The following is a 21,824-nucleotide window of genomic DNA, read 5'->3' on the forward strand; positions in this document are numbered from 1 at the left end:
ATCGCTTTTGATTATGTACCAATTGATTTTGGTCTACTGTCCATTCATATAGCGATTAAGAGATTAGGGTAAGATGGGTTCTTTAGATTGGACGGATTTCCAGATGATCAGAAAGATTTTTTTGTTTGAATCACTGCCAGGGAGTTCTGTATTTAACTAGACATTTATTCTGTCAAAGTTAAAATGGAATCTAAGGTCAAGTTGAGTTTTGTCATTGACTCATTTTGTTAAAAGACCAGCAGCTGATCAGTAAAGGCTGGGATTAATCCTAACATGAGTTAGGGCCCAATTTCATAGAGCTGCTTAAGCACAAAATTCTGCTTAAGCAAAATAATCAATGCTTAGTCAAATTAGAATACCGGCCAAGACTCCACTCAATTGTTATGCTAAGTAAACAATAGCTCTATACCAGTCACAAGCAATTTATATGGCATGAAATTTTGGCCAGTAGCATGTGTAAAATAAGCGAGCTATTTTCGTGCTTAACCAATTTTTTTGCTTGAGCAGCTCTATGAAATTGACCCCTGTCCTAACTTAGGATGGGTTCAATGCGTCCTACGTATTTGGATATGGAACTGAACCCGTCCTATGTCCTAAGATTGATCCTGAAGTTGGAAAGAGTTTGGTGAAATTAACGACAGGGCCCGATTTGATAGAGCTGCAAGCACAAAAGTGTGCTTAGCATGAAATGTTTGCCTTGATAAAAACAGCATCACCAACCAAATTCCCACTTGATTTTCAGTACTTGTAGACATTAATAATAATAGTAATAACAATGAAAGGCATTTTTATGGCGCCTTACATGTAAAATACCCCCAAAGCATTGCGCAATCAAAATTATAACCCTAGGCAGTAAAAATTCAATAAATGACTTCTAAATTACTTAAAGGAACACGTTGCCTTGGATCGGTCGAGTTGGTCTTTGAAAAGCGTTTGTAACCGTTTGTTATAAGATGCATATGGTTAGAAAGATGATTTAAAAGTAGAATACAATGATCCACACAAATTTGCCTCACAATTGCGTGGTTGTCCTTTTACTTTGCGAACTAACAAACATTTGACTCCCATAAATGGCGGCGAGGTAAAATGAAAACCACGCAATTTCGAGTGATGCCCGTGTGTGGATCATTATATTCTACTTTTAAAACATCTTTCAAATCATATGCATTTCATAACAAACGGTTACAAACACTTTTCAAAGACCAACTCGACCGATCTAAGGCAACGTGTTCCTTTAAATGTCTAAAGCGAGAAAAAACTATACTAAAAAGCACAGTGGAAAAGCTCAAAATATCTAAACACCCCCCAAAAAGCATTGAAAAAGTTCAGTCATTAAAACAAGCATTATTATAGAATGTTATGCTCCACAACCCTCGTAATGTGTTTGAAATAAAGTTTTGGAGCAAATTTGTTAATATTTTGAATAAACCAAGGGTAGCCGAGACAGAAAGTCTGTTACTTAACAATCACATCACTGTAGCATGACTAAGCTAGCAAACCAATAATGGAAGATCAGTCAAATAGGTGTTTAAGGCCGCTTAAACGCCCCTGAGGGTACAGTTTGGCTAGGGTAGAACTGACTTAAAAATAGTTTGTCGATGATGTTTGAAGCTATGCATGGTGCAAAGGAAAAGAACAAACTTTAAAGCCATTAGACCCTTTCGGTAAAAAGTATTGTCCAAGGCCCACACTTCGTGTATCACAACTTCTATATCAAATAACAAACCTGTGAAAATTTAGGCTCAATCGGTCATCGGAGTTGGGAGAAAATAACAGGAAAACCCACCCTTGTATCCGCGCGTTTCGTCGTGTCATGACATGTGTTTAAAATAAATCTGTAATTCTCGTTAACGAGAATTGATATTGTTTTACTGTTTTCTCAAAAAGTAAAGCATTTCATGGAATAATATTTCAAGAGAAGTATTTCACCACTACCTTCTGTAAACCCTGTAAGTTATTTGTAAATCTGTGAACTTTTATTTTTTTTTTTCTGTACCAAAAGGGTCCAATGGCTTTAAATAATAATTACATTTTTCTTCTTGAAGCTGAGTATACTGTTTGAAACGCTCAGACCAAACCAGGATCCAATTTCATAACGCTGCTAAGCACAAAAATTTGCTTAGCATAAAAATTTCTGCCCCGATAAAAACAGGATTACCAACCAAATTTCCACATGATATTCAGGATGAGCAAACAAAAGCTGAATACCAGTAGCAAGTAATATGCAACAAATAGAAATTCGGTTGGTAATCCTGTTTTTATCAAGGAAGAAATTTCATGATGAGCAAATTTTTGTGCTTAGCAGCTCTATGAAATTGGGCCCTGCTCTTTTCAGAGCCAACACTCACACAGAAGAGACTCACACATGGTTGTATCCGCAAGTTTACTATTATTTATAGTTTCTTCTTAATATTCTATGGGGTACACATGGCACTGGAGAATACAGTAATAGGCTGTGTGAATACTGAATAGTCAGCATTTTTTGGCACAAGCTAATTGTGCTAAAAATCACCCCAATCAGCACAAATTACAGATTAATTGGTTTGACTGTTGGCTTGCTTAGATCATCTTCCCGTCAAGGGAACTTGGCAGACACCCACGAGGGGATATAAACGCTAAGCAGGCAAGAGCCAATCTCTCTCATGCTAATATTGGTTTATAGGAAGAAACTATAAATAAATGGTCAACTTGCAGGTACAACCATTTTGGGTATGTTCAAAGTTGAACTCGATCGGGTTGAACCATGAGTTAAACCAACTTTAGTACTGTATATAGAGGTTGTTCAGACACAGTGTATTACCCCTTTTGTTGGAGTGTTATGTGGTTTTGACGTTTCAAACAGTATACTCTGCTCGTCTTCAGGAGAACATTGGTTTACGTCTGTGATTATGAATTTGCATAAATCAAGAAATTGTTATTCAAAAACTAAAGGACATTACTCCTAGTCATTGTAAAATCAGTTAAACATTGTGTAAGACCTGCAGTCACTTTCAATGACTTATTTATTTCTTCTCTGCCTCAGCGACTTTGAGCAAACTTTTGATTACGGCGCTTTATAAAGTGATTTTGATTGATTGATTGATTGATTGGTTCCAAACAGGAAAGTTTGAAGGGATTTGAAGACAATGTGTCTCTTTAATATTAATAAACTTATGTATTATTTTTTTGATCTATAGGTATGATGAGGAACTAGTTGTCCCCATCGTTGAAAACACACCACAAGAAAAAGACCTAAAGGTAAACACTACTAGATACACACTGACCTGGGACCAGTTTCATAAATTGACTTAAAGGCACTGGACACTATTGGTAATTACTCAAAATAGTCATTAGCATAAAACTTACTTGTTCACTAGCATCAGAGACCTATTGATAGTGTAAACAATGTGAGAAACGGCTCCCTCTGAAGTAACGTAGTTTTGGGGAAAAGAGGTAATTTCTCAATCAAATATTAAAAGACTACAGGCCTGAAGCCTTTTATTATGCATCTGAAAGCACGCCAAATTGTGCAAACAGTATTTTTTCCTTTCATTATTCTCTTGCGACTTCGATGACCAATTGAGTAAAAAATGTCTTCCAGTTGAACACTGGTCTTTGACAATTACCAAAGGTGTTCAGTGCTCAAAGGTGTAACATGCCTTTAAAGCCCCTTTCACACAAGCAATTTAGCAAGGATCCCTTGCTAAATTGTAGCATGGTTGTAAGATTTTACAAAATGCACCTTGTGTGAAAGGACAATAATTTTTGGAGTGTCCGGGGTCCCTTGTCAAATCTTGTCCAACATTGCTACATTTTGTTCGGAGGTCCGGACCAAACAACCAAACAAACAAACAAACAAACAAACAAACAAACAAACAAACAAACAATCGTGCTAAAGATATTTATATTTTGAATTTATTTACTAAGATGAATTTCACCCCGCAGCTGATTATTTCCAATTCCTCCCTTCTAATCGTCGTCTTAAGCATTTTAAAGGTAGTAAGCGGTTCACAGACAGTTTTTATCCACATGCTGTTCATGCTTTTAATGTTAACTAGTTTGTTTTCTGCTTTTCGTAGCCTATATATTTGTATGTTGATATTTTTGTATTTTCTTCTTAATGTTTTTATATAAATAATTTTTTTGAATAAATGATTCTAATTCTAATTCTAATTCTTTTAGGATCGTAGCCTATATATTTGTATGTTGTTATTTTTGTATTTTCTTCTTAATGTTTTTAAATAAATGATTTTTTTTGAATAAATGATTCTAATTCTAATTCTAATTCTTATAGGATCGTATGGCCAGAGCTATGGAAGAATACCCAGAAACCTGTGCAGTACTAGTACGTCGTCATGGTATCTACGTGTGGGGAGAAACGTGGGAGAAAGCAAAGTCAATGTCAGTTTTTACTTTACACAATACTCTCTTGTGAGATCTAGTTTATAGGTGTCATTATTGTACTATTCCCCCCCCCCTTAAATGTGGATACTTGTCAAGAAAGACTCTGCTAGGGTAGAAATGTCAGGTCGTTAACTTTATTTTGCATTCATAAATACCTCAGACAGTTTCGCTATTCCTATTGATGGAGAGCGCGTCACGTGGGTGTGTATAAACCTTTGTTTATGACCGGTAAAAAGTGTTGAAACATGGGCGTGACACGCGAGCTTGCATCTGTTCTTATAAGACAGTTTCTTCATTCCTATTGGTCGAGAGCAATGGCTGAAACAGTTGTGCCACATCACGCGATACGCGCGACGCGCACAGCATTCCCTTATAAGGAGTTGTTAACCGAGGGCGGCGGAGGGCTTTACCATTACATAGCTGGAGGGGTTTTGTGTTGAAAGAAATCATTGAACAATTATAATTTTTGCATTTATTTTACTTTTTGACCAAAAAGTGTTGATGTTTTTGACCGAAAAGGTATTTATGAATGGGAATCAAAGTGTGGTGAATCGGTTTTCAACTAGTGGTTTAATCCCAACGAGGCCTGGTTCTTGATAAAGACTTCGTCTCGGTAAAATTATCAAGAACCAGGCCTCGTTGGGATTAAACCACTAGTTGAAAACCTCTTCACTACACATTGATTCCCTTGTTTATGCCATACCTGTAGATCCTTCTGGTTGGTAAGCAGTAAGCAAAAGCTAATTCTATTGTCCGAGTTAGATTCAATAAGCACTAAAGCAGCAAACGAATTCCCGACCATATTTTACAAACAAGGCTATCTAATAGAGTGCCCGTAGAAAAGTTCATCTTCGTATTACATGTCACGTCTGTTGAAGTGGTTTATTATCAAATTATTATTCAGGGAATAGAAATGATCTTTCATGTCTTTACAACTCCGTAAAGACTTAGCGGTCTTTACAGCTGGGGAGGTAAATAAGACTCGATCAGACCCCACATGCGTGGTATCGTTATTCTCCGATACAAACCAAGCGTAGACTTGTATGTCCCTTGCCTCTTCTTGTGAGGAGGTTGAAAGGGCAACGGACCCCCGAGGGTAGAAGAGGGAGGTGATGAGATCGTCTTCCAGTCACTGTTGGGTTATTCCACGGCGTGTTTCACTCTCGTGGGGACACTGTAGCTGCATCTGTGCATGACGTGAAGAGGGCGCACTGAGTGGTCGTTCAGCAATCGGAGCAGCTTAAGCGTGACATCTTTAAAGGGACTGGACACCTTTGGTAGTTATCAAAGACCAGTCTTCTCACTTGGTGTATCTCAACATACATGTATACCATAAAATAACAAACCTGTAAAATATTGAACTTATTTGGTCGGCGAAGTTGAGAGAGAATAATGGAAGAAAAAAACACCCTTGTTGCACAAGTTGTGTGCTTTCAGATGCCTTGACTTCGGGACCTCAGCTGACATCTCAAAATCAATTTAAATATTTTACTGAGAAATTACTTCTTTCTAAAAAAATACATTACTTCAGGGGGAGCCGTTTCTCACAATATTTTATACTATCAACAGCTCTCCATTGCTCGTTACCAAGTACGCTTTTATGCTAACAAATATGTTGAGTCATTACCAATAGTGTCCAGTGCCCTAAAAGGCTCATCAAACTATCACAAGGACAAAGCAATTTTATTTGAAGATATTTAAAAGTGTCTTGCTCAAGGATACGTGTTCCCAAGAGACCATCTAAGAAGTGGTGCGCCACAAACTCCTCTTGGTCAGCACTGGTAAATAAAGTACTTTCCATTGTTTGTGATATTTTACTTAAAATATCTTCCCTAATGATGTCCCATGTGACCAGTGCAACCGTAATGCCCCGTTTAGTGTTAAGTTGAAAGATTCGTTTATAAAATGCTGTTGTGCAACTAGAATTCTTTGGGGACTCCATTGTGTCCGTACTCTCAGAAATAGTAGTTAAATTGGCCCCAAGACTCGAAGACAACTCAGAGGTCTGATGTGGCCTGGTTAGATGCCATTTCTGATAGGGTCGTTAGGTTGGAATTCTTTTTAAAGAAATTATTTTTAGGTTTTTTTATTTCGAAAAAGTTTGACTTTCATTCGAAAAGTTACTAACTTACATTATTCAATTCAACCAAGAAAGAAGCGAGTGACAACAAAACTGCTTAAAAGTTTCTCAAAGACACGGTGGTTAAATTGGTTGATTTGTTTGTGTACTGGCGTCATCAGCTGAAGATCATCAGGTTGCACATTAACACCAGATACATTTTCTTCTTGGTAAAGGGCACCCTTTGAGTAAATTGTAAATTTCTACTGGAGCATATCAAGGGCACGAATATAATGACAAGCCGTCGCTTTCACCTAACTGTTCCTAACTTAGGATTAATCTTAGGACTTAGGACGAGTTAAAGCAATCGCACAACTCGGTAAATAGTATTGGCCAAAGGCCCACACTTCGTGTATCACAACTTATATATAAAATAACAAACCTGTAAATATTTAGGCTCAATCGGTTATCAGTCAGGAGAAAATAACGGGAAAACCCACCCTTGTTTCCGCACCTTTCGTCGTGTCATGACATGTGTTTAAAATAAATGCGTTATTCTCGATATCGAGAATTGATAATTGTTTGCATGTTTTCTCAACAAGTAAAGCATTTCATGGAATAATTTTTCAAGGGAAGTCTTTCACCATTACCTTCTTTAAACCATGTAAGTTATTTGTAAATCTGTAGATTATTATTATTATTAAGGCAGTGGACACTATTGGTAATTACTCAAAATAATTATTGGCATAAAACCTTACTTGGTGACGAGTAATGGCTAAAGCAAAATCGAATGCTACTCAAAAGGGTCAATCGATTACGTTTTGGGATTAGTCAAATGTAATGTTGCGTCATTCGAGTTAACAAAATAATCATTCAATTTAACAATTCATCAAAGCAGCATTCAAATTCGCAGACGCTTCTTGAGGCGTGTGTGTCGCGAAAAAGAATGACGCTACGCTAAATTGAACAGAGTGCTTAAGGAATTTGACTCGACCCAAAACGAAATTGAATGGCCGAATTCTGAATTTGAAACGCAGTAACAACTGGAAAAGCAAAACAGCTTTAATTCGAACGCATGAAAATTAAATTGACTGCTCATTTGCCGAATTTGACCGAGAAAACCTATATTATTATTATTATTATTATTAATACGCCTACCTGGCAGTAGCCTGTCTACAATTGAATTGAATTGGAGTCTATCTGAAGGTTCAATACTCTTATTAAAATGACTGACAATGACAGTCAATCCCTTGGAGAAATCATGAGGTATACCATGTCCGACTCAAAAGGTCACTACACCCAAATTGAACCTTCAAATCTCAAGAATTTCTAGTTGCTCTGCCAGGTTCCTTCCCTAACAAGGAATATGAACAGAAGACGAGCAGAGTATACTGATCGAAACGTCATGACCAAACCGGCTCTTTTCAGAGCCAACACTCACCCTAAGAGATTTACACATGGTTGTACCCACAAGTTTACTATTTATTTATTTTTCTTATTCGTGTCTGACTCGAAAGGTCACTACACCCAAATTAAACCTTCAAATCTCAAGAATTTCTAGTTGCTTGCCAGGTTCCTACAGGCCTGATACTTCAAGGAGGCAACGGAGGCGATTGCCTTCATTGCCCCTTGTCATTGCCCTGGTGCCCTTGAAATGCTCCAGTAGAAATTTACAATTTCCTCATAGGGTGCCCTTTGTCAAAGAGAAAATGCCTTGGTGCCCTTGCCCTTTCAAAAGCATACAGCCCTGTTCTTAACAAGGAATATGAACAGAAGACGAGCAGAGTATACTGGGTGCGTTCGTTTAGCTTCCCTGGGTCATCCCCGGTCTGCCCCTGTGCGTTCGAATAGCTTTTGACGTCATTCCAGGGGCTCACCCAGGTCAGCCCCCAGTGCCCTGCTTGTGGAGTGGGTCACTTGGGGGCTGTCCCCAGGTAAACGACGTCACTACGGGAGCGGTGAGTGGTTGTTCGTTTAGCTCTTGTCAGGGGCACACCTGAGTGAGCACCGCGGGGTAGACCCAGGGAAGCTAATCGAACGCACCCACTGTTCGAAACGTCATGACCAAACCGGCTCTTTTCAGAGCCAACACTCACCCTAAGAGATTTACACACGGTTGTACCCGCAAGCTCACTATATTTAAAGTTTCTTCTCATGAAAAGATAAAGTGTGAAACTATATGTTTGTGCTGTATTTGTGTTCTGTAAAATAAATCTGGGTTTTGGGGTTTTGTGTGTGTGTTATGACAAAGTGGATTGGTAGAAGTGTGCAAGAGCTGAGAAGAGTAGCAGAAAGTCTCCTGGAGTGTGCCCCCATTCTTTTATTGTTCAACTTTTTATCTTTTAGCTTTTAATTGTCACTGTGTACAGTTTGCTGAGATAGTTGTATGTGACGCACTTAAAACATTGTGAGAGTCGGCTTCCTCTGAAGTTTTTTGAGAAAAAAGTAATTTCCTCGAATTTGATTTTGAGACCTCAGATTTAGAATTTGAGGTTTCAAAATCAACCATCGAAAGCGCACAAATTTGTGTGACAAGGGTGTTTGTTTCTTTCATTATTATCTCACAACTTCGATGACCGATAGAGCTCAAATTTTCACAGGTTTGTTATTTTATGCATATGTTGAGTACATTAAGTAAGAAGACTGGTCTTTGACAATACCCAATAGTGTCCAGTGTCTTTAATAATGTATGAATGCTTTTGTCTTCTTTCAACAGGTTTCTCTCAGCTTACATTAGAATCTTCATAGCATTCTTTTCTTTTACTGCAAAGCTTTTAACCCACTCTTTATCTATATCTATTAACACTGATGTTAATTGCTCTTAAAGGCTGTGTTACATGAGGCATTTATTAACAGCAACCAGTACCAGGCAACCTCCAAAAAGACACATTCCAGTTTTCTCATAACTTTCATTGGGCAAGTTGGGATAGTGAGCAGGCTTGGTTTATTCTTCCTGGAAATGCGAATGACATCACAGCCTTGTTGTCGCTGCAAATGTTTTGCAGCAGTTTGGTACATTTTAACTGATGCAAATTGACGTCAAAATTTGTATCGCATTCGCAGGAAGTATGAACCGGGCTTTACAGCTAGAGAATGTCTCTTGTGCTGGGCCCTAACTTCATAGCTGCTTACAGCCGAATAATGCCCTTTCGATCACCATACGCCTCTCTTAATATTTATGTATGACGTCATAATTCTTACCCAAAATGAGGCTATGGGCGCACGTCCCCCATCACTTGCAGTGGCTGCGCCCATCGCCTCGTTTTGAGTTAGCATTGTGACGTACCTCATGCATAAATATTAAGAGAGGCGTATTCTCCACTTACGTGCAACATAGATATAGAATTAAATAACTAGATCGGTCGCGCGTACATACGCGCCATTGCCTGTGTAGAAAAAGTTTTTGTTCACCATGGACTCGGTAAAAATTTCACGTTCGAAAGGCGACGCGCAGAAAATGAACACGGGGGATAGGCCTTTGATGCGCTAAATGTCACGTGCTGACGGCAAAAAATCACGTGCTGACGGCAACGCACAGAAAATGTACACGGGAGATAGGCCATGGCGGCACCCATGCCAGAACCCGCGACGCGCGGCCGATCTAGTTATTTTAATTCTATATCTATGACGTGCAAGCACCAAATTTCTGCGCTTAGAAAGCTTAGTAAGAGGGAATACGCACACGCACAAGTCAAAATTCCCCACTTACCCATGAAACACCCTGCTTTTAAAAGAGCCAGTTTTTTGCTTACAGTAAACAGAACCATGAGATTGGGCCCTGTTGATGAAGCAGTTCCTTGCGCATACATTGCAGAAGATAGTTGCCTTGAACAAGTTGCCTGTAAGTAGTGCCCTGTGTGACACGGCATTAACAATGAATGCTGTACCATCAGGCTAAAATCACTCATGCATTGGTTTATTTTCCCATTCTTTCAGGTGTGAGTGTTATGACTACCTCCTAGAGGTTGCCGTCCAAATGAAGCAACTAGGCATGGATCCTACACAAAAGCCAATTCTAGGGACGGAAAATGGCATAAAGTGACTGGATTAGCACCATGGCATGTAGGCATGTTTTATTTTTGCGTGTATTTGTGTTTGCTGTATTCATTCTTACTAATCCCTCTTTCTTTTTTTGTCATTGCGCCTTTGATATCATTCATTTGGTTGCCGTCCAAATGAAGCAACTAGGCATGGATCCTACACAAAAGCCAATTCTAAGGACGGAAAATGGCATAAAGTGACTGGATTAGCGCCATGGCATGTAGGCATGTTTTATTTTTGCGTGTATTTGTGTTGCCCTTTTCATTCTTACTAATCCCTTTTTCATTCTTTGTCATTACATCTTTGACATCATCCGTTGCATCTTTGCTATTTCATTTGCTGCATGTTGTTTCTCCAACTCTTAATCATTATTTTGGGAAATGTCACAGTCATCTTGAAAATTTAACGAGAGCATTCTTTAGATAATTGGTGCGGCTCTTCGTCGCTATTCTTAGCTTATTATCAAGTGGTTTAATGATTAATCATCATTACTTTTCTATTTACATACACGTCAAGACATCCGCTGTTTATAACAATAATAAAGACTTGTAATACGCACATATCCGCCCTGCTGTATGTTCAAGGCGCAGTAAAACCCCAAAACATTAGTCCTTGAAAACCTGTGACATAAGATAAGTTTTGAGAAGAGACTTGAGTTTGTGGTAAAAAGACAAGATCTAAGATTAAGTGGTAGAGAGTTCCAGATGCGATGCCCCCTGAGCTCTGAGCTTTGTGGCGTTTTGGGGGTGAAAAATCAAGCCTCTTTATGCATAAATTGAGAAGAAAAACATACTTCTTTAGCACTTCTGGTTCATATAAATGTATCCTCTATAATTATGAACTGCAAAAATCAGTCAATAATTCAGCAAAGGTTTTCGTTTTAAATAGTAATGCTGCGGATGTGGTTAAAAAGAGAACATTATAGGCGTTGCTACCTACTTTTTATCACTGGGCGGCAAATTCCATGAATTCCCAGAACCTACAGATAAACCTTTGTTTTGCGAAAGTGGTGTCGCATAATAATAATTTTTATCAGATTACTGTTCAAAAATGAAATTATAACTTTAACCAGGGCATGAATGTGATGTGTAATTTGTTAAGGGTAGGATTGCAGACCTTTTAATCCCTGAACATAGCCGACTAAAATGAAAATGTGGAAAAGACGCAACGCGTGGTGATCAACATTGGATCGGGTCAGTCGGTATCTGGTTTCATGCATATTCAGTAAAAACATCGCGGGTGAAAAAACATTACTATATATACTAAATACTTCCACCGGAAATAAAAACCAAAAAGTGCACACGCATTTGCGACTTTTCTCCCTCGGCTCTTTTTTCCTTTCCCCTTCCTCCCCTCCCCCAATATTATCTTTTCCTTTCTTCTTCTTTCCTTCCCTCTTTCTCCCTCGTTTTTTCTTTTGGGGGGACCCTCTTGGGGGGGCTCAAGCCCCCCGAGCCCCCCCCCCCCTTGGGTGCGCTGTTCATGTCTACAGATGATGTTATCAAAGTTACCTTTAAATGTTCACTTTCCAGTTATATTCATTTATTTATTAAATGATTTATTTATTTGTAATGATTTATTTTGATGCAATCCTCTTTACTGAGGATTCCTGATCCAGTAGAGCAGGACGTAATTCCATTTCTCTGTCCGCCGTAAACAACAATTTTTTTCACTATACAAAAATACTGTTCTAAGTTAATACTCCTAGCTTTGCGTAAATTTCTTCACTAGTCGTTATTTATTATTATACTGATCTACCCTCCCAAGGGTTATGGGGTTTGATTCAGTTTGTAAATAAAACGAAATACAACACATTAATGGCATTATTCCTTGACATTATCGCAGATATTTGACGCTAAGGGGAGAATAATATCCATAAACGCAGTTTTTTTAAATACTTGTAGCAGAGTCATGGAATCTGGTCCTGATCTTCTGGTCCCTTAATAATGTATTTATTTATTTATTAATGTTTTTAAATTACATCAAGATCAATACAGATCAGTACCAGATCAAAAATATCACCAGGTTTTCAGAATTCACTCTTTCTACTTGTTTTATGTTGTCTGGATTACTATCATATATACAGCAAGAACTGAGGAGTCTCCCGAAATAATAAAATCTACTCCGCGGCTGTAGAATATAATAAAGCAAGACAGTTCTCTAAAGAACAAACTCTACCTAGCAAGTAGATAGATACACACATGGTGTTACCGCAAACCAAATATACATGGATTACTATTTCCTGGTGATGACTAGAGCAAGCTAAGAACTGACTCCGCGGTAGTACAGTTAAAGGATTTGGGTACTTTTTCAAAATGTCCATAGATTTACATTAAACTTACAGGGTTTGAAGATAATGATAGTGGAAAGCTTCCCTTCAAATATTACTTTTTGAGGTGCTGTAGTTTTTGAGAAATGAGTAAAACAATGTCATGAAAATACGTTTGTAAATTATTAAAATAATTTTCGTCTCATGAGACGAAAATTATTTTCATGACATTATTTTACTCATTTCCCAAAAACTACAGCACCTCCGTACATAAGATTTTCAGGGAAGCTTTCTACTATCATTATCTTCAAACTGTGTAAGTTTAGTGTAAATCTGTGGACATTGTGTTTTTTTGTCGTACAAAAGTTACATAGACCCTTTAATTACGATCCTAATAAGCTAAAGTAGTTGTCCCAGCCTATTTTCTATACCATCCGCCCGGGTAATAGTTAAAAATCAGGACCATTCTTTTCAGAACTGAGAAGTCTCCCGAACCCCCGAACGTCTTCTCCGCGGTAGTAGAATAAAGCAAGACAGTTCTCTAAAGAACAAACTCTACCTAGCAAGTAGATACACACATGGTGTTACCGCAAACCAATTATAGGGATTATTATCTCTACAATGTCATGCATGTCATGACTGTTTCCTGAATTCCTACCCTAGCCTGATTCTTTTGCTGTATGCATCACTCTCCTGTATTATTTGTCATTCTCTTTCTTAACCTCATGCCATCCTTATGTATGTTTCAAGCTAACACATCTACTAAGCTCCATACTTTCCTGTCAGTCAAAACTTTAGTGATATAACCGGGCAATTTCAGTTTTTTTTTTTTTTTTTTGGGGGGGGGGAGCAAATCATTTTTAAAATTTATCTTTTAAATAAATACAAAAAAAATGATTTCATGGATTACAAAAAATTATAATTAACTTACTAGACTACTTTGTATTGCTAAATTAATGTAAACCACATTTTGCTCCTACTCAACTGTTTGTTTGTAAGTTGGGGTGTGGTGACCCTTTCCAGCTATCTGTTGTTCTGTTTGTGTGCTTACAAAATTATTGTTAAGATTTCCTTAAAGGCAGTGGACACTATTGGTAATTGTCAAAGACTAGACTTCACAGTTGGTGTATCTCAACATATGCATAAAATAACAAACCTGTGAAAATTTGAGCTCAATCGGTCATCGAACTTGAGAGATAATAATGAAAAAAACAAAACAAATAATGAAAAAAACAAAACACCCTTGTCACACGAAGTTGTGTGCGTTTAGATGGTTGATTTCGAGACCTCAAGTTCTAAATCTGAGGTCTCTAAATCAAATTCGTGGAAAATTACTTCTTTCTCGAAAACTATGGCACTTCAGAGGGAGCCGTTTCTCACAATGTGTTATACCATCAACCTCTCCCCATTACTCGTCACCAAGAAAGGTTTTATGCTAATAAATATTTTGAGTAATTACCAATAGTGTCCACTGCCTTTAATACTGGTTCAGTACTTCCTTAAAACCCAGTTAGTATTGGGGGTCTCCACCAAACAAGCTTGCACTTGGGAGACTCCCACCACTTACATCATATTTTGTAAACTAACTAAAAACTTTGTAAGCTAGGTGGAAATAAACTAAACTGAACTTAGTTTTACTGTAGATGCAGTCATTGAACTTCCTGAAGATTTTATAAAATTAATATTGAAGTGATATATCTCATTGCAGGTGCGAGTGTTACCACGACTTGCTCAGTGCGGCTTGTACCATGAGGCAATTCGGCATCGATCTGAGCTCGAAGCCATTTGAAGACTGAGAGGTTAAAGGTCAGCTAGTAGCTTTGAGGTTTTATGGAAAAACAATTTTGTTTTTGCCTTTATGCCGATGTGTATTAAATAGAATTAACATAGACTTCCACCAGAAACACCTTAAAGGCACTGAACACTATTGGTAATTACTCAAAATAATTCTTAGCATAAAAACTTACCTGGTAACAAGCAATAGGGAGCTAATTATAGTATAAAACATTGTGAGGAACGGCTCCCTTTGAAGTATACGTAGTTTTTCAGGAAGGGGTAATTTCTCACTCAAATATTAAATGACTTGAGGCTTGAAGCCTTTTGAAATCACACAAATTTGTGCACAATTTGTTTCTTTCACTATTCTTTTGCAACTTCGATGACCAAATTTAGTAAAACTTTCACAGATTTGTTTTTTGTGTGCATATGTTGAGATACACCAAGTAAGAATACTGGTCTTTGACAATTACCACAGGTGCCAGCGCTTTAAGTACTGTATTCTCAATTCTTCCAAGAGTTCTTTGAGAAAAAAACACAGGAGCGAAGGGGATTAGAGCCCGCAACCTTTACGTTGCTTGAGCAGATGTCTTACCTCTGAGAGCTAGTCCGGTAGCTAGAGGCAGTTCGATTCCTATGTTTTAGCAGCTGGTACCGCTTAAAGGATTTGGGTACATTTTGTAACACAAAACACAATGTCCACAGATTTTCATTAAACTTAACACCGTTTGAAAATAATGATAGTAGAAAGCTTACTTTAAAACATTACTAGCTGAGGTACTGTAGTTTTTGAGAAATGTGTAAAACAATGTCATGAAATTACGTTTTACATGCTAAAATAATTTCCATCTTTAGAGACAATTTTTTTTCGTGACTTTTTTTACTCATTTCTCATAAACTACAGCACCTCAGCAAGTAATATTTTAAGGGAAGCTTTCTACCATCAATGTTTTGAAAACTGTGTGAGTTTAATTTAAATCTGTGTTTGGTGTCCTACAAATTGTGCATTGTGTAAGGGTAAAAAAAAATTATATTATTTATCCAAGATGCAAAATCTTTTATATGGGAAGTACTATTGTTAATAATCATGTTTTTAAATTTGAAATCATGCCTTCATTTTTGGTTTATTTTTCAAAGTGCTATTATTATAGACTTTTTTAATTATGCATGATAGATCACAGTGCTCCAAATTTTCTCTATTTTTTAGGGGGCAATTCCGTGAATTGCCCATACTCCCTTTGAAATTCTTATGGTAAATTCCTTGTGGTTTGCAAGTCGCCCAAACAGGCCAAAGTTGAATCTTTAATCTTGAATTGTTGTACTCTCCTAAAATCATTTATATTTTCACTATAGTAGGTGAATATTTTCACTATAGTATTAGTGAATATAGCTAATATAGTATTAGTGAATATTAGTGAATAAGTGAATATTTTCACTGTAGTATTTTCACTATAATATTTTTTCTATAGTATAGTAGGTGTCAATGAAAATTTTATGTATATTTTTCTCATCAAAAACACTTTTTGTATCTTTGGCTTTCTTTCAGAATATAAAAAATGCAGCTTATACTTATACTTTATTTAACATTACAAATGTAAGACAGGGTGTGTACACACATGTATAACATAAGGTAAAGGCAGTGGTACTATTGGTAATTACTCAAAAGGATTATTAGCATAAGACTTTTCTTGGTAACGAGTAAAGGGGAGAGGTTGATAGTATAAAAACATTGTGAGAAACGGCTCCCTATGAAGTAATAGTATAGTAATTGTCGAGGAAGAAGTAATTTCCGCGAATTTGATTTCGAGACCTCAGATTTAGAATTTGTGGTCTCGAAACTAAGCATCTGAAAGCACACAACTTAGTGTGACTAGGGTGTTTTATCTTTCATTGTTATCTTGCAACTCCGACGACCAATCGAGCTAAAATGTTCACAGTTTTTTAAAATTATTTTATGCATATGTTGAGATACACCAATTGTGAAGGCTAGTCTTTGACTATTACCGATAGTGTCCAGTGCCTTTAAGTTGAAGAAATGAAAGTTTATACATGACTTTATGGTATGAGGACAGTCATGGTGGAAACTTCCCGTGAAATATAGTTGTCTAAAATGCTGCATTATTTGAGAAATAGTAAAACAGTTGGTTTAAATCTCGCAAGACCAACTCTTAATGTTTGAAATTATTTAAAAATGAGGGTACTATTTCTCTTGGTCCAAATGGTAGATTACGTTTAAACTTTCACAGGTTTGTTTTTACATGGTTTGTTATTTCATGGTTCATATGAAATGTGAATCCTAGTATTTTAACAGAATTATGTTGTAAAAAAGGCTGTCAATAACACAGTTCTGGTAAATGTGCACTTTTTCATAACACAAATAACATAGTTTGAAATATAAAGCAATAGATCATGAAAATGATCATCGAATCACTCTACTTTTGAGCCTTGTTTTACTCGTTGAAAATTTTGCAACAGTTTATGATATGCATAATTAAATTGCATTAAATGCATGCAGTTTTTCATTGTACATGTATCTTTGATTTGTAGTTTCATTGTCGTGAACACTGTGTTGCCTGCATCGATGTGTGAGACGTCTGTGCGGCACCATAATGTAGCCCGAGCCCTAAATGTAGCCCGGACCTAAATGTAGCCCCGAACATGCCTAAATGTAGCCCGGACCTAAATGTAGCCCAAACATGTACATGGTGCCGCACAGACGTCCAAGGTTTTTCTAAAACAACTCCTTAAAAAAAAAGGCAAGACGCTTTACAAGGAAGTGGACAATATTGGTAATTACTCAAAATAATCATCAGCATAAAACTTTTCTTGGTAACAAATATGGGGGAGGTTGGTAGTATAAAACATTGTGAGAAACGGCTCCCTCTGAAGTAATGTAGTTTTCGAGAAAGAAGTAATTTTCCACGAATTTGATTTCGATACGCCAGATTTAGAATTTGAGGTCTCGAAATCAAGCATTGTTATTTTGAGTAATTACCAATAGTGTCCCCTGCCTTTAAAAACTTTAATAGGAGATAAAGCTTTTGGAATGGCTGCTTGTTTTACAGACCAAGAGTGTATGGATGAGAAGAATTAGAAAGTCTTGTTTCACGCTCAAAAACCCTGATTGGAGGAACTAACTAGGAACTGTTTGCTAATGACAGATCATTGCCAATGAATTGTCACAGTGGAGTAATCGCAACGCACTTGGAAACTTGAGATTTTACGCTCAGCAAAACTATTTTGAAGCTACGCTGTTGACTGTACTATTTAGAATTCGTTGAAAGTCACCTTGAGAGTTAAACACAGTTGAAAACTTGCTTCACCTCCATGTGTACTGTTATGTACTTTGTGACAAATGCCAGTATATTCTAGTTCATGTTCAAATCGTGGTGAGCACTGGCCATTTTCTTATTCATGTTTGTGGTTTTCAAAAAGGCCCTTGGTAAAAACTAACCGTAGCGAACGCTTGGTGGCGCGCTGTATTGCGAGTTTCCCTAAGACTAAGAGGCTCCCGGCTTGTCTAAGTGATGCGCTGACGATTCAACCCTCGGATGGGGTTTTCCTCGAGTGAGACACCATCCTGTCGCTATACTTCCCCACAGGTTTCTTCAGGTCGAGCCACAATACTTGGTTGAATTTCTGGGTCACATTACCAAATGAATAAAAAAAAACATAAACACATATTTTAAATGTTATTCTTATTTGTAAGCTTAGAATATGCCTACCCGAAGTGTACTTTTGGGGAAAGACTCTTTCATGAACAAATACATACATTCGCAATGGACATCACAGATCATATAAACTGACCAAAAGGCGTAGTGAAATTCATGCCGTTAGGGCACATTCTTGGTCGGAATGATTGAAAAAATAGCAGACAGAACCAACGATCCAATCCACTGTTTCAAACCGAAGGACGTTACCATACACTCAAATACATTATTCGAAGCTGCGACTTTGGTTTTGGCTCTGGCTCTGGCTAAAGTGATGTCTTTCTCTTTGAATGCCGACATCGTTATATCTAAAGAACTAAGGACAGAACTAATGCTTGTACTCTAACCACGGTTTCACAAAGGGCTGCCAAGTGAAATTCCATTAACAGCTGCCAAGAACAAGTCTTATTGTCAATGTTTAAATGAAGAGACTATTGCCTTTCCCCTTTGTGTAACTGTTCTTGGAATGTCAACTGTGAATACTCACAATGGACTCTCTGCCTTAGCTAGGAAGAGCCAAAAACCCCAAAGGTAATGTAAAGGAATTTAGTTATATAAGAAACCTATGGAGACAAAAGGAACCTCTCTCTCTTCTCTCAAGCTTTCAAGAAAGACAAGTTAGACCTCTCTTTAGCTGGTTCATTTATCTGAAGCTAGCGTTTTAGATGGTCATCCACGGGCTGATTTGGAACTGGATTGGCAGTAAACCACTCAAAGACAGCAACAGCCATGGCAGAGGACATCTTAAGTTAGTCTTTAAGGTACAGTCTCTTGGGCGTATTACTTTAAGTGTTGTAAATATTGTGAAACATTTGTTTTGACTGGAGTGTAAGGACCAGCGTAACATCGTCAGCAGGAGGCCATGGCGCCCAAGACACAGAAGTAGGGTAAGAATAATCATGTTGTTTTGTTTTGCACCTAGGACCTAAGTTCCTCCGTTCACGCAACTTTCGCAATAGCCCTGGTTCATATAACTTGCAACGCTTGAGTATTGATGGGCCCTTTAATTTTGATTTGCTTTGTTGTTTCTGTTTTTTGGTTTTAAAGTTCTTCATTTGGAAAAGTCTCCGTATGGCGCCACCACTTTTTCATTTGATATGAAATAATATAGTATCTAATTTACCTCATTGAGATATCTTTTTTTTGTAAAAATGAGTGAAAAAGTGGTGGCGCCATACGGAAAGTTATCCCTTCATTTAGCCTTGGATTGTATGTTCTTTGTTTTTGTTTTGTTGAGGTTGAATAAATAATAATAATCGTAATAATAAGACGTCACTTGTTTCTGGAAACTTGTTTGCAAAGTTTTTGTTTTACTTTAGCATTAAATGAAAGAAGTGATTGACCGGAGTGTGGGTTCGAATCCAGGTCGTGACACTTGTGTCCTTGAGCAAGATACTTTACTATAATTGCTTCTCTTCACCCAGGGGTATAAATGGGTACCTTTCGAGGGTAGAGGTTGATATTGTGTATGAAAAACCTTCGGAGCGCCACGACAGCTCGGGGCTGTATACTCCCCAGGGTGCTGAGAAAGATTAAAGGGATGTTATTGGCCCAATGACCAGGGCACTAAACAGTGTAAAGCGTATTGATAAGGTTATTGTGAAATGCGCTATATATAAGATCTAGTTATTATTATTATCAATCATACATAAAAACACTTGCAAGTTACGCATGTCAGGGTGATATTGGATGACGTAATGTCTGCTTCCATATTTTCAAGATCATGTTTACATTTTTGCTTTTAGTAAACACAATACTTGCTTTTGATGGATGTAAAGGTGGATTTAATAAGCAGTGACACTGATGGGCGTCACCAGTCAAAGCCTTTACAGCTCGTTAAACTTACTAATGGTTTGTTCATTTGATGAGTCAATAATTATTAACTTCCATATTTTTGACAACAGCGCTGTTACGTTTGTAGAGTGGACTTATCTCGGTAATGATAAATTCGGCAAAGGGCCATATACGTGTTTTTTATTTTGTGGTTAGAAGAAAAACAATTAGCTGTTACAAACTGCTTTCCAACCAAAATATTGTATAATGCTTAAAACAGTTAATGGTCTGACGATTCGACCCTATTAGAGTTTACTCAAAGGCTAAATGATTAGGAATATATTGTAATAATAATTTGACCAACTGGACAATGCTGTGTGCTGGTAGCACCATCCATTGTTTTGGCAGACGCCGTTATTAACACGTCCTCATACACGGGTATTATAGTCTAGTGTTATCCATTGGTGCTCTTGCCACAGTCAAAAGGGGGATATTCTATTTCTGTGACGTCACTCTATTGGTGAAAGTGTAGATTCTTTGAACGAATCTACACTTAATTGTTGAATTCGTTACATCTACACTTAAGATAGACTAACTAGTGTTGTTTCTATTGTGAAACCCAATTCATGGGGGGGGGGGGGTAGTTTAAAGGAACACGTTGCCTTGGATCGGGTCGAGTTGGTCTTTGAAAAGCGTTTGTAACCGTTTGTTATAAAATGCATAAGGGTAGAAAGATGTTGTAAAAGTAGAATACAATGATCCACACAAACATGCCTCGAAATTGCACGGTTTTCCTTTTACCTCGTCGACTATAAACACGGTCGGCATTTATGAGAGTCAAATTTTTGACTCCCATAAATGGCCGACCGTGTTAGTTCGCACAGTAAAAGGAAAGCCACGCAATTTCGAAGCAAACTTGTGTGGATCATTGTATTGTACTTTTAAAACGGTTACAAACGCTTTTTATAGACCAACTCGTCCCATCCAAGGCAACGTGTTCCTTTTAGTCAGAGAACAGACTCTAAAGTGTAGATTCGTGAATACAATGTACGCCTTCGGCTTATACATTCCATTCACGAATCTACACTTTCTCGTCCATTCTCCTAAACATAACCACGTTCCTTTATTGAAACCAACACATAGTCGGAAAATAGTATAACAAAAACTCGTATATGAAATAAATACTCGAATCTGTTACCCTTTCCGCGGGTAATGTTTGGATAAGAATGGGATTACAAAACATACACAGAAACGTAGACGCAGGGCTCCAGATTTTGTAATTCTACGGATCCATGTCTTTAGAAAATTAGTGTTTATTGTCAAATTTGCTGGATGTCCAAGTCGAGATAATAATTTTTTTTGACAAATTTCAAGTATAATTTTGTATTTTGTGTATGCTTTCCCACTATCCCTCTTTATTCATGTATTTCCACGTCACTGCTTATGTTACACTTAGTTATCTGTTCAGGGGTCGATTTCACAAAGAGTAAGGACTAGTCCTAACTTAGGACTAGTCCTAGGAGATATAAAAAACATATGGGTAGTCCTAAGTTAGGACGAGTAAATCTTCCTAAATCGAGATGAGACTAGTCTTAACTCTTTGTGAAATCCACCCCAGGTTTGTCGTGTTGTCATTTAGCCTTTGAGAAAGACTCCGCTATAGGGTCGAAACGTCTGGCCAGTAACTATTTTTTGCATTATACCATAGACCCTGTTGGGTGGTAAGTTGTTTGCAACAGCTCATTCTATTCTCGCATAATATTTTAGTCACAGATGATTATTTGGGTGGCGTTTGATGCCATATTTACTTTGT

The 21,824-nt window shown here is 37.5% G+C and overlaps 1 protein-coding gene across 2 annotated transcripts in view; it reads left to right on the forward strand.

The window, feature by feature from the left end:
* LOC139953731 (methylthioribulose-1-phosphate dehydratase-like) overlaps nucleotides 1–15,710 on the forward strand; it is a 32,065-nt gene extending 16,355 nt beyond the window's left edge. The window contains exons 6-9 of one of the 2 annotated variants that reach the window (XM_071953266.1): nucleotides 3,177–3,237; nucleotides 4,274–4,380; nucleotides 10,379–10,504; nucleotides 14,461–15,710. In XM_071953266.1, coding sequence (XP_071809367.1) covers nucleotides 3,177–3,237; nucleotides 4,274–4,380; nucleotides 10,379–10,484 — 274 coding nt within the window. In that variant the 3' untranslated portion in view covers nucleotides 10,485–10,504; nucleotides 14,461–15,710. The remainder of the gene's footprint in view (nucleotides 1–3,176; nucleotides 3,238–4,273; nucleotides 4,381–10,378; nucleotides 10,505–14,460) is intronic. The other variant, XM_071953267.1, reaches the window with a different exon arrangement.
* The last annotated feature ends 6,114 nt before the right edge of the window (nucleotides 15,711–21,824 follow it).

The sequence above is a fragment of the Asterias amurensis genome, chromosome 22 (assembly GCF_032118995.1).
Source record: "Asterias amurensis chromosome 22, ASM3211899v1".
In the NCBI taxonomy this organism is placed as follows: Eukaryota; Metazoa; Echinodermata; class Asteroidea; order Forcipulatida; family Asteriidae; genus Asterias; species Asterias amurensis.